Consider the following 14,511-nt stretch of genomic DNA (forward strand, 5'->3'; position numbering starts at 1 on the left):
AGTACATGTATATTGTTCTATCTGTATGTATGCCTTTACTTCAGGCATTATTCACAGAAAGATATTTTACACATTTGAACAAAGAGGTACATTGTTGATAATACAAGATGTCAAGGAATACATAGTTGACAGAAGTTTGGGAACCAATCGTCCTATGATAAGACGATCATTGTTATCACAAAACACAGACTTTTGCCTGTTGCTGAGCAGAACTGTCTTATGATACAGAAAGTTTTAACACTGCTTGACATAATCTCATTCATAGATAACAACACAACCTACCAAGTAAGCTTAAAATATTTGCATTTTTGAGACTAACTAAACGGCTATCATTTATAATTCTGATTATTCCTCTATTCAAATGATCAAACAAATCTTCAACAAACTGAGATTTTAATTAAAAATCATATGCAATATTTCAGACAGAGAATTTTTGTTTTAAGAGCATTTGAACATATGAATGGAGGGACACTGCAACAGGCCTTCTGTCCTATTTTGTAGTGGAGGGAAGGAGGTGTAGGGGTTGTCCTAGGAAAGGATGGAGGGGTAAAAAAAAAAAAAGAGGTTTTGTGTAGAAGGGGCTTGGACATACAAAGGCATATGTGAGAGTGTTAGATCGGAGGGGAGACAAATGGTGTTTGAGGCTTGATGAGCTCTTGGGGTGTGAGCAGGGTAATATTTTGTGAAGGGATTCAGGAAAACTGGTTAACTGGACTTGAGTCCTGGAGGTGGAAAGTACAATGCCTGCACTTTAAAGGAGGGAGGTTTGGGATATTTACTGTTTAGAGTGACAGTTAAACAGTCATATCTGCATGCCTCTGCAAAGACAGTGATAGTGTGAATTATGGTGAAAGTGTTTCTTGTTTTGGGTCACTGTGCCTTGGTGGGAGATGACCGGTGTGTCAAAAAAAAAAAAAAAAATATACAGTATTTCATTAATGTGTAGAATAATGCAAAGTTACTGGTATTTTCAAAAGTTTATTTTTCTTCTTTCAACAAACCAGCCATATCCCACCAAGGGAGGGTGATATTATAAAAAATATGGTAAATTTATATAAGTTGTGTACTAAATAATGATTAATCTTTACCTCCTATTTTCTCTGGCTTGAGTCTCCATGGGGCAACTGTGTCTTTACCCTGGTCTGTATCTTCAGAATCCTGTTGAGAGCTGCTATCAAAACTGTTATCATCTGGAGTTTCATAATGGTCATCATCAAATGCATCATCATTTTCTATTTTAGAATCAGTGTTCTGGATTTCCTCAATTGGTGGCATATTCTTCTGTGTTATTGTAGCTCCATTTAAAAGGTTGTGTGGCCTGGGTGGCAGCACGGGCTTAATTAATTTTTGCTCAGAAACTCTCATGGATGATGTATTTTCTGGAGAGGGCTCAAATTTAAGAGTTGCCCCATCCACTTTCTCATCTACAGTGACATCTGGGACAACTAATTCCTCTCTACTTTTGGATTGATCAGCTTTTTCACTTAAAGATTTGTTTTTATTTATTCGTGCAATCATGTCTTTAACTGATGTCCCTTGACCTAACTGCTGTACATTTTTTGCACCATCACTTTCCTGAATGTTATCAATCTTTTCAAATCGGTTTGTTAAGACCTTCAGGGTGTTCCTTGGATATGGATCTTCTTGTCCACTTAAAAATGAACTCAGTGGTTTAGAGTGTTCTTCAATAATTGAGTTTTTTCTTTCATTTTTATTTGGCTTGATGGAAACAATGGTCTGAGAAGGAGGAACCTGATACATTTGAGAAGAAGTAGGTATAGGACCTGATATTTCATGCACAGTTTCAACCTTGGCTGTTTCTTCAGCATCAGTAGGAACAGGATTGGGAGGTGGAATTTGATATTCAGCATCTATGTTTGACACTATGGGCACTTTGTATTCAGAGTCATCATCTGCTACTGAAGGAAGTGGAATTCCTTTAGGAGGTAATTTGGGTGGCATTACTGGGTTGGATGATCTTTGAGGATATTTATTTAAGTTATGTGAAGGGCTAAACTCTGATATATTCATAAATATTTCATCACTGAGAAATCCAACTAAAGAATTAGATGAGGATCTTGCGGGAAGAGATGGCATTTCACTAGTCTTCTGGTGAGGTATGTCATCAGAGAACACTGACTCTTTATCTGAATTTCCAAAGTTTATGGCTTCCATTTTGTTATTTTCCCTCTCTGAATCAAGAGCCTTCAAAAAATTTTCACGCCCAGCTTCAAGTACATCTTCTTCAATTTCACAATAAATACCGATAGGATCATCAGCGCCCTCACTGGATTCTGATGGAGCATCAGGAAGAGGTCTTACTACCTGTTTGTTTAAATGATCTTGCAGAAAGTTTGGAAGTGGTGGCCGCCCTGGAGGTCGTCTTCCTAAACTCGGAGTTGATGGCAAAGTGGCCAGGGAGGGAGGATGAGGAAAATCATCAGGATATACCTAAAATGAACATAAGCTTTAATTACAGTACTCCTAAAACATTAAGGAAACACTAATTTGTTTTGAAAATTACAAGTAGTATTTGTATTTCATTGACCTATGAAGAATGGATAGACAAAACCTCACAGAGTTTCTGATTGCAGTAACAAAAATAAGTATCCAGTAGTGAAGAAATTGGATTTACTTACTTCTTGTGACATACTGATACACGTACTATATTAGATTGTGATGCAATATTTATATGTGAATTGAGTATACACAGATAGGCAAAGGCAGATATATACTGGAAGATATATATTGTAAATCTGAATTTCCATTACTGTTTGTCATTTTTAGTAAAGCCAAAGAAGTACTAGAACATCAATTTAAGAAAGACTTTCAATATTGCTTTTAACTTTTAATAGGTATAGGAATAATACTAGATGCATCTGTTTCCACAAATTCATAGAGAGTTACATTACCAGAGGTCCCATGAATCTAAAATCAGTGAATATAAAGCTATGTCAGCATGATAAATTTTGTGTTCATTCTGAGTGTGAGAAGACAGTTGAGCACATTTTGAATGAAATCCTATGGTTAATTTTCATTTTAGAGGTTGTGTGTTAAACTTGCCAAAATGGCTACCATGAGAAAACTCACTGATAATCGAATCCATTCACAGGTTGCCCATCAGTAACAACACTGGGTTATTAAATTTTGCAAATAAGTAATCATCTTGAATTTTGTGTTGACAAATGTACTGTATAAACAAAGTATGCACAGTACAAATTATCATATTCCGTATATCAAATGAAGACAGAATTTGCCTATACGTATCAATATAGTCTCTACTCTCTGCTTTAATATACAATATTGTATGTCATTCCAAGCAGTCTTAGCATGTGTTGGTACATTTATTTCACTGGGTTCAAAACTGGCATGACTTTATAATGAAAACATAATTTTAATAAAAAAGTGGTAATAAAGCATGAAGCATGGGACAATATTTTACGTGAAAAAATTAAAGTACATTAAGGCTGATACAGCATGATAAACATTGATGACAGCCTTGATTTATAGTGGAAAATATCTCATCAAGAATAAGCCAACTAAGTATCAAACGATTATCCCAATATATTTCTGACATGCAAAGTTGTACTGTAAATACAGCAGGGCCCCACTTACATGGCAAGTTAGATTCTAGGCCACCGCCAAAAAACGGACATCATAGGAAAGCAGAACGCTATCTTCTCCATATAAATGCCAGATAACAAGTTTACATTAGCAATAGAACTAGGCATATTCTAATACTTGTTAATTTAATTCCTGCTAAACCACTAACTACCTCTGGTGAAGTATAAAAAACAATGTTCAATTTGAACCATATATCATATATGTGCCTAGTATTAAGTAGTCTGTTAACTATTAGGTTTAGTCTGCCCGAAATACCCCAGCATGATAATGGCTTTCTTTGTACTTAGCAAATCAAAATTGTAATTACATAAAGTAAACTATACAAAGAAATAAAATCCTTAATCCTTAAAATCAATAAAAAGTAAAATACACACACAGTACACTCCTTACTTACCTTAAAAATATTTGTAGTCTAAATTTCTAAATAAATAAATAAATAAATAAATAAAAATAAATAAATAAATAAATGTAGAGCGAGAGGTGAGTACGTAGCATTTATTGTAAGAAGTCAGGACACTCCACCCACACGTAATATACTACAACATTTAAGGCACCCCAGAGCAATAAAATACATATACAGTACATTCATTACTTACCTTAAAATATTTGTAGTCTTAATGTAGGGTGGAACGCCATGTTCATCAAGAACTACAAGAAGCCCCTGTCGAATGCCTTCAGCATTCTATGGAGAGGGAACATGGATACAGGGGCCATCCCACACTCACTAAGAACAACAGACATAGCCCCACTCTACAAAGGTGGCAGTAAAGCAATTGCAAAGAACTACAGACTGATAGCACTAACATCCCATATCATAAAAATCTTTGAAAGGGTGCTAAGAAGCAAGATCGCCAACCACCTAGATACCCATCAGTTAAACAACCCAAGGCAACACAGGTTTAGAGCAGGTTGCTCCTGCCTGTCCTAGCTACTGGATCACTATGACAAGGTTCTGGATGCTGTAGAGGATAAAGAAAATACAGATGTAGTATACACAGACTTTGCAAAAGCTTTCGACAAGAGTGACCATGGTGTAATAGTGTACAAAATGCATGATAAAGGAATAACAGGAAAAGTTGGTAGATGGATCTATACCTTCCTGACAAATAGAACACTAACAGTAATAGTAAACAGAGTCAAGTCAGGGGTAGCTATGGTGAAAAGCTTTGTTCCACAAGGCACAGTACTCGCTCCCATTCTATTCCTCATCCTCATATTTGACACAGACAGAGATGTAAGCCATAGCTCTCTGTCTTCCTTTGTGTATGATACCCAGATTGCCATGACAGTGACCTCCATCGAAGACACCACAAGATTCCAAGCTGACATAAACCAAATCTTCAAATGGTCCACTCAAAACAATATGAAGTTCAATGAAGAGAAATTTCAACTACTCAGATTTGGAAAACTTGAGGAAATTAAAAGGATATCAGGGTATATGACATTCTAACCATACAATAGAGTGAAAAAGTAATGTGAAGGACCTGGGAGTGATAATGTCAGAGGATCTCACCCTCAAAGACCACAACAATGTATCTACCACATCTACTAGGAAAATGATAGGATGGATAATGAGAACCTTCAAAACTAGGGACACCAAGCCCATGATGATTCTCTTTAAATCGCTTGTTCTCTCTAGGCTGGAATACTGCTGTACACTAACTGCCCCCTTCAAGGCAGGTGAAACTGCTGACCTGGAGAATGTACAAAGAACTTTCACAGTACACATAAGTATGATAAGGCACCTAAATTACTGGGAATGGTTGAAGGCCCTTGATCTGTATTCCCTGGAGTGCAGGCGAGAAAGATACATGATAATATACACTTGGAAAATCCTGGAGGGATTAGTAGCAAACTTGCACACAAAAATCACCCATGAAAGCAAAAGACTCGGCAGGAGATGCAACATTCCTCCAATGAAAAGCAGGGGCACCACAAGTACACTGAGAGACAACACAATACGTGTCCGGAGCCCAAGACTGTTCAACTGCCTCCCAGCATACTTAAGGGGGATTACCAATAGACCCCTGGCTGTCTTCAAGAAGGCACTGGACAGGCACCTAAAGTCAGAACCTGATGAAGCAGGCTGTGGTTCATACGTCTGTTTGCATGCAGCCAGTAGTAACAACCTGGTTGATCAAACCCTGATCCACCATGAGGCATGGTCTCAGACTGAGTCGCGGGGGTGTTGATCCCCTGAAACCCTCTCCAGGTAAACTCCAGGTGAGAGATGAGTAGTAGTTATTTGTAGGAAGTCAGGTGTGGGAGGTATGGTAGCCAGCCAGGCCAGGCCACCCCACCCACACATAACATACTACAAGATTTAAAGTGGCCTAGAGCGATAAAATGCATATACAGCACACTCATTACTTACCTTAAAATACAGTGGACCCCCGCTTTACGATCACCTCCCAATGCGACCAATTATGTAAGTGTATTTATGTAAGTGTGTTTGTACGTGTATGTTTGGGGGTCTGAAATGGACTAATCTAATTCACAATATTCCTTATGGGAACAAATTCGTTCAGTACTGGCACCTGAACATACTTCTGGAATGAAATAATATCGCAAACCAGGGGTCCACTGTATTTGTAGTCTTAATGTAGGGTGAGAGGTGAGTAAATGAGGTAAAATGAATAAACAAGAGAGAGAGAATGAGTAAATGAGAGAGGAGAGAGATGCGGAGTATGTAAACAAACAGACGAACGTGTCTGGTTTTGGTTCATACACATTCATGTACACATAACATCTCATATTTATGTTAATTTATTCTACAGTGGGGTGTATTTATCATGTTTATATGTTAGGTAGCAAGTTTATAATGTAATTTTGAAAAAAAATCATAGATTAATGAAAATGTTTATATTAACGTAATATATGACATTTAATGTGCCTCAGAGTGATTGTTATTGCGTATTATTATTATTAGCATTATTAATATGGCATCCTCAAAACTAATAAGATACTCTTAGTGATTTTAATGTGTACCTGCATGCCAACACAGTGTGTAAGTTTATTTAGGTACAGGTACACATAAGTACAAGTATAATTATCAGAGAATATATATATATAACATGAAATATGTAACTTTAAAATGCTTGAAATTTTGGAAAGTTTCCAGACATAATGGAGAGACGCAGTGCTCATGGAGCTCACGGAGAATGTAAACGAACCAGGTGGGGTGTGGTGATCGTATTAGAAAGTCAGGTGGGGGGGGCCTTATAGCGAGTTTTGGTCATAATTTGAAATATCCGTATTAGTGGAACGCTGTGAAGTGAAACGCCATAAAGTGGAGCCCTACTGTATAGAGAGAGGCAGTATAAACAAAAGCGATATTATAGCTTAATATTTATCATTAATTTAAGACCCTTAATTTTCACAGAAAACCCCCCAATGTGTATCAGTAAGCTACCCATAATGGAAGACACCATCAAGTTACCGGGTCATAATCCGGGAGTTGTGATGATTGTGGATTCAGCAATAACTGTGGTGGTGGTGGTGGTAGTGTCTCAGAGCTCCCCACCACCAAGCTCTCAGGATCTACTTCCTCATACACCTTGGAAGCATGAGAAATAGCCATGTATATTTTATAAAAAGGGCTCAAATACTATTCTACAGTGTTTGCTGTACTGAAATACCCTGGCATGATAGTGGCTTTCTTTGTACTCAGCAAACCAAAATTGTAATTACACATTGTAACCTTTACAAAGAAATAAACCTTTATCTTATCTTTATCATTTCAATATAAGCATACCAAAAATCTGTATACAATGGTCTATAACCAACATGTAGCCATTATTTCCATTTATTAGTGTAATTATGCAATGTACTGATTTTTGTACATCACTCACTTCATCTGTGGCATCGCTAACAACATCGTGATAATAATAATATTCATCAATAGGTTTGGTGTCTGTTCTATGTACTGACTGTTGAGGTGGAGGAGCTTTGGGTGGTAGGATTATTTCATTATTTTGTTTATCCGTATCTCCCCTGTTATTATTATTATTTCCAACTCCTTCTGCTAAGGAATTACTTGAAGTCTGTGAACGGATTCTGCCATACTTAATACTTCGATCTATGGCTGCTAGCCAATCCATTTTATCACGAGCTGTTCGTGCAATGAACTGAAAGAAAAAAATATTTTTAAAATTAGTTTAAAATTATACAGCATCTGATTAGACAACATTATATTTCACAACTATTAAAGCAAATATAGAGAAATTATTGCTGTAAACTGCAGCCTAAATTTTTTTAGTACAGTAATCAACTTAGGTTTATCTAATGCAATTGACAACATAAAGAATATGATATCCTTATATAATATAATTTTAGTTAACCATAGCTGACCTATACTGATAATGAAAGTAGTTGTTGATCAAAATACAACAGGAATGCTGTTCATACTGATACAGGATATGTAAAATGAATACAGTATAAAGATAATACTGTACATTATTTGTAAACCCAATATTTGCAGCATTGTTTTGGGAGAAGAAAAACCTTCCATTAATATTGCTCTTACATTTACTCTTAACTTTTATATATATTTCTTTCTTTCAACACACCGGCCATATCCCACCGAGGCGGGGTGGCCCAAAAGGAAAAACGAAAGTTTCTCCTTTTACATTTAGTAATATATACAGGAGAAGGGGTTACTAGCCCCTTGCTCCCGGCATTTTAGTCGCCTCTTACAACATGCATGGCTTACGGAGGAAGAACTCTGTTCCATTTCCCCATGGAGGTAAGAGGAAATAAACAAGAACAAGAACTAGAAAGAAAATTCAAAGGGGTGTGTATATATATGCTTGTACATGTATGTGTAGTGTGACCTAAGTGTAAGTAGAAGTAGCAAGACGTACCTGAAGTCTTGCATGTTTATGAGACAGAAAAAAGGACACCAGCAATCCTACCATCATGTACAACGATTACAGGCTTTCGTTTTACACTCACTTGGCAGGTCGGTAGTGTACTTCCATGGGCGGTTGCTGTCTACCAACCTACTACCTAGGATTGTCATTATTATTATCATCATCACTTCACCACAAAAAGGTAAGTAGAATTACTGTAAATTATGTATAGTACTATAAAATTACTAGTATGTACTGTAGGTTTTAAGTAGCTGTATTCTTAGTTGGTTCAGAAGACAACTGAACGATTGTGAAAAATTAATTTCATAATTTGGAAGTTTTAAACAATAGGTAATATTGTACACCGTCCCCCTATTGGTCTGTTTAGTTAAGTAGAGGGTTCACTCTATAGCCCATAAAATATATGTACACTGTATACAAAGAGAAAGAATACGAACTGTGTGTGTTTTTTTCCCTGGACCGACAATTTCAAATGCAGCATCTTTTTTACGCTGGTCTCGAATATCTTCACCTGTTGCTGCTCGTGCTGAATATCCAGTTAAATCAATTGTCTGAAAAAAATTATGCACACTATAACAAAGACACGAAAAAATAGGTAAATATGTCATATCTATACAGGAGGGCCCCGCTGACATGGTGGGTTAGGTTCCAGGCTACCGTTGAAAAGTGAAAACAAATCACACTTTTTTCACTTTTAAATATATATAAATGCTTGAGGAAGGGTTGTTGAGGTGGTTCGGACATGTAGAGAGAATGGAGCGAAACAGAATGACTTCAAGAGTGTATCAGTCTGTAGTGGAAGGAAGGCGGGGTAGGGGTCGGCCTAGGAAAGGTTGGAGGGAGGGGGTAAAGGAGGTTTTGTGTGCGAGGGGCTTGGACTTCCAGGAGGCATGCATGAGCGTGTTTGATAGGAGTGAATGGAGACAAATGGTTTTTAATACTTGACGTGCTGTTGGAGTGTGAGCAAAGTAACATTTATGAAGGGATTCAGGGAAACCGGCAGGCCGGACTTGAGTCCTGGAGATGGGAAGTACAGTGCCTGCACTCTGAAGGAGGGGTGTTAATGTTGCAGTTTAAAAACTGTAGTGTAAAGCACCCTTCTGGCAAGACAGTGATGGAGTGAATGATGGTGAAAGTTTTTCTTTTTCGGGCCACCCTGCCTTGGTGGGAATCGGCCAGTGTGATAATAAAAAAAAATAAAAATAAATGCTTGACAGCATGTTCACACTATCATATATAAAGTTAGCAATAAAACTAGACCTACAGAAAACAATAAAAAAAGTAAAATGCATATACAGTACTCTCATTACTACCCTAAAATATTTTTGGCCTTGATATAGGGTGAGAGGCGAGTAGTAATTATTGTAGGAAGTCAGGAGGAGATGAAACCAGCCTCTGCTAGCTTCGAATTTATCTTCAGCACCTTCCTCACTTCTCTCAGCCTTCAGAGAATTGGAGAGACTTAGGGCCTTGGACTGGGTAATGGCTTGGCTTAAAGGAACATTGTGACTAGTTTGATCTTCAATCCACACCAGCAAAAGTTTTTCCATGTCAGCAATAAGGTTATCACATTTTCTTATAACTTTAGTGTTCACTGGTGTAACACTTTCCTTCAATACTTTCTCCACAGATGCCAGCGTTAAATGAAAACAGTGTGTATATATAATATACGTAATAACTTTTAAACACTTAAAAGTTTGAAAAGTTTCCAGATGGAACCAAGAGACGGAAAGCTCATGGCAACACACCCAAGTTCACTTGTAGAAATAAAGATTATTATTATTATAAAACACCATGGGGAGGGTGCTCCATAAATGTGTCTATGGTGTCAGTTTTTTGGGTGGGCAGTCAGATTTACATATATTTTTTAAGTGTCCACTAACTGTTGATATACGTTCGTCTCACACTATGTATACATATGTATATGATTTTGAGTGCTTTCCCAACAATACAAACACCATACATTTTGTATAAGTTATGACTCACGAAATCGTAATGGCACGATTGCAAACAAACCATACCCCGGCTAGCTGGTCTAGTGGCTAACCCAACGGGCTGGAGTTTTGAGACTCTCTGACCGCGGGTTCAATCCCGGCCGGGGTATGGTTTGTATAAGTTATCTTCACATTGATGGAGTATATACATAACAGCAACACTCCCATTCTCATGCAACACGCCACTTTTAGGGCAGTGACACTATGAGTGAGGGCATATGAAAGGAATATTTTTCTACAGTTACCCCCAGTAATGCTACACTATACATGTATACACTGTCTCTGGTGTTGGACTAGAGATAACGTAATTCTCACTTCTACAAGCCGCCCTGCCACCACAACCTCATATTTATGCCAATTTGTTCTACTGTGGTTAAAGTAAAGGCAGTTACTTTTAATTAATGTTGATTGGGATTTAGATTACATGTACATGTATATAGATTTAGTTCGGGGTCGATGTCAGCATTCAGTATTTAGGTTAACTGATAAATATTTAAATGATAATTAATTGGTTGTATTATTATGTTTAAATGAGATGTAGCTTGTTTCTTACATACAATCATACCTCACCTTACATCATTAATTGGTTCCAAGAGCCAATGTAACCCGGTTTTTGATGTAAACTGGACATAATGTCTTAAAATGATGACAAACACCGTAAAACTAGCATAAATAACTCAAGAAAGGATATAACTATCACTAAACCTTAAAGAATGCTAAAAACACATTTTATTCATACTTTTTAACCCTCTGACTGTCGCAACCCCAAATCCTGAGGTGTCAAAAAATTTTTTGGGAAAAAAAAAAAAATGATTTTTTTTTATGAAGTGATCGTCTTTTCCTGATGGTAATGACACCAAAAGTACGAAATTTGATCGAAAATTTATGGAATTACATTCACGCGAAGTTAGCGAACTTGGTGATATATACGCATCGGCGATTTCACCCACTTTGAGCCCTATTTTCGGCCAATTCCATTGTTCCAGTCGACCAAACTCATAGCTATTTCTTTAGAACTCCATTTTCTCTATCAATTGAGTACAAGAAACCGCCCATTTACCGATTGCAACTACCCAATAAAGTGGTCAGAATTTGGCAATTTGGCCAATTTCAAGCAATTTAAAAAAGATGCCAGTTTCAAAATAGGGTCCAGAATAAACAATGCAGACATTCTTGGTACTAAAATAACATACCCTCTGTTCATTAGTCACGTCTCCAGGCCCCTCATATATTACTCTTACTTTCTATTTTGATTTTTTATTCACACAAAAAATAGAAGATTTACTGTTATGCAGACTACTGCATTATTGTAAAAATGGTATAAATAATATCAGTACACTAGTGAAAGAATATTAGACTCCCCAGTTGACGTGTATTGGACGTGTGGTGTGATTTGCTTACTCTTGAACATTGGTAAAAATCGAACATTTCCAGTAATTTGAGCTCAATTTCAAGGTCGTTTTCATCGTGAAACTAATTAAAATCATCTCTATTTCTGTAATATGTTTTCCATTCTACCAAATGAGACCAAGAAAACGAGAATACAACCATAAATACTATAGGAAAATGCACCTCAGAGTTGACATTTTAATCCAAAAACACGGTCGGAGTTTTTTTTTTATCTCATTATGCACTGCGTGCTGCAGGATTTTTTATACAGTGCACACTGACCACACAGACCCATTCTCTCACATGTGGGCATACCAGCTTTCTCCTGCTTGATTTGAAGCCACTAGAATTATTGAGTATATATACGTCCAAAACACTGGCTCGTAAGACATATATGTACGGCCGAAACAGTCAAAGGGTTAAAGAATAATGAACACAATTAAAAAATTATGTTATTTACCTTGTGGTTTGCCCTTAAAAATGCCTTTAATTTATCTTCCATTGTAACCACATTACACTTGGAATCACTAGCACTATCCTTCTTAGGACCCATGGCTAACACACACACAGTAAAGGAATAATCACAAAAAATAACAGAAAATGACAAAACAAGCACACACTTGCATCATGGGCAAAAATGCATATGGCATCCTCCTTGTTTTGAATGAGAACCAGCAGCAACACTGCCACGCAACAAGACGGCAGAACTATATACAGTAAGACCCCACTTATACGGCAGGTTAGGTTCCAGGCTACCACCGGAAAGCGGAATACCATTTTTTCCACTTATAAATGCATATAAATGCTAGACAACAAGTTTACACTAACATATATTAAGTTAATAGTAGAACTAAACATTAAAAACAATAAAGAGTAAAATACACACACAGTACACTCATTGCTTACTTCAAAATATTTGTAGTCTTAATGAAGGGCAAGAGGTGAGTAGTATTTATTGTAAGTCAGGTGTGGTAGATATACTAGTCCTCCTGGATAACTCACCCACACGTAATATACTATGACATTTAAAATGCCCCAGAGCGACAAAATGCACATACAGTACACTCATTACTTGCCTTAAAATATTTGTAGTCTTAATGTAGGGTGAGAGGTGAATAGTATTTATTTGTAGAAAGTCAGGTGTGGGAGGTATGGTATCTCACTTGGCCACCCTACCCATTTTGACATTTAAAGTGCCCTAGGGCAATAAAATGCACATACAGTAAACTCATTACTTCTTCTTCTTCTTTCAACACACCGGCCGTATCCCACCGAGGCGGGGTGGCCCAAAAGGAAAAACGAAAGTTTCTCCTTTTACATTTAGTAATATATACAGGAGAAGAGGTTACTAGCCCCTTGCTCCCGGCATTTTAGTTGCCTCTTACAACACGCATGGCTTACGGAGGAAGAATTCTGTTCCACTTCCCCATGGAGATAAGAGGAAATAAACAAGAATAAGAACTAGAAAGAAAATAGAAGAAAACCCAGAGGGGTGTGTATATATGTGCTTGTACATGTATGTGTAGTGTGACCTAAGTGTAAGTAGAAGTAGCAAGACGTACCTGAAATCTTGCATGTTCATGAGACAGAAAAAAGGACACCAGCAATCCTACCATCATGTAAAACAATTACAGGCTTTCGTTTTACACTCACTTGGCAGGACGGTAGTACCTCCCTGGGCGGTTGCTGTCTACCAACCTACTACCTATAAAACTCATTACTTACCTTAAAATATTTGCACTGTAGTCTTAATGTAGGGTGTGTATGTATACATTTTTTTTATGTTTTAATGGTTTTACTGTATTTTAAATTGTCTTTTTTTTTAGTTTCTTTTATTTTCTTGCACTATACCACTCATTCATGTACCCTTACCTCACCTATGGTATTTGTTCATGGGGCTCAACCACAGCAAATCACCTTAAACCTTTAACAACCCTGCAAAGGACTGCAGTGCGGCTGATTACAAATTTCTGTAATAGACAGCATACTCCTCCGCTTTCAAGAGTCTTAACTTACTCAATATACAAAACATCCACACTTATTATTGTGCCTACTACATGCACAGAACACTATACTCAAATATAATCCCTCCTCTCAAACTTCTACTTTCTAACTACAGCAGAACACACAACCATAATACAAGACACAAATCACTCTTCAATATTCCTCATGTCCATCTCTCCCTGTGCAAGAATGCTATGCATGTAAAGGGCCTGAAGATCTGGAATTCATTACTAGAACACACTAAAGGACCCCTGCCTGCAAATCAATTTAAGGCCCTACTTTGAGATCTCCTCATCACCCAAAATTAACCAGAAAAGCTGTACTTAATACCTACTATATACTCAAAAGCAACCCAAAAAGTACCAATGATGTCTCAATTTCAATACTGAATATTGTGCTGAAGATTGCTCAACCATGTACTCATTACCTCAAAAACTGGATGTTTAAATTTTATTGTTTTGAATACTAAATTGTAATACAGTACTTCATATGGTAAATTGTTTAAATTGTTCCACTGTAAAACTGTAATGCTTCAAAATTGTAATGTTTAAATTTCATCGTTTTAAATACTCAATTGTACTTCAGACTGTAAATTGTTTAAAGTGTTCTATTGTAATTGTAATACTGTA

General features: G+C 37.0%; 1 protein-coding gene and 1 long non-coding RNA gene across 2 annotated transcripts in view; one reads left to right on the forward strand and one right to left on the reverse strand.

Annotated features, from left to right (window-relative positions):
• LOC128688614 (uncharacterized) overlaps nt 1-14,511 on the reverse strand; it is a 105,003-nt gene that overhangs the window by 11,413 nt on the left and 79,079 nt on the right. The window contains exons 6-9 of the mRNA XM_070084442.1: nt 8,933-9,046; nt 7,476-7,751; nt 7,064-7,180; nt 1,089-2,451 (exon numbers count right to left, since the gene is read on the reverse strand). Of these exons, the coding sequence (XP_069940543.1) occupies nt 1,089-2,451; nt 7,064-7,180; nt 7,476-7,751; nt 8,933-9,046 (1,870 nt within the window). The remainder of the gene's footprint in view (nt 1-1,088; nt 2,452-7,063; nt 7,181-7,475; nt 7,752-8,932; nt 9,047-14,511) is intronic.
• LOC138852630 (uncharacterized) lies at nt 19-14,156 on the forward strand. The gene is made up of 3 exons (XR_011391923.1): nt 19-285; nt 8,585-8,676; nt 14,071-14,156. It is a non-coding gene; the product is annotated as an uncharacterized lncRNA (long non-coding RNA).

This window comes from Cherax quadricarinatus, chromosome 13 (genome assembly GCF_038502225.1).
Source record: "Cherax quadricarinatus isolate ZL_2023a chromosome 13, ASM3850222v1, whole genome shotgun sequence".
NCBI classification, from domain to species: domain Eukaryota; kingdom Metazoa; phylum Arthropoda; class Malacostraca; order Decapoda; family Parastacidae; genus Cherax; species Cherax quadricarinatus.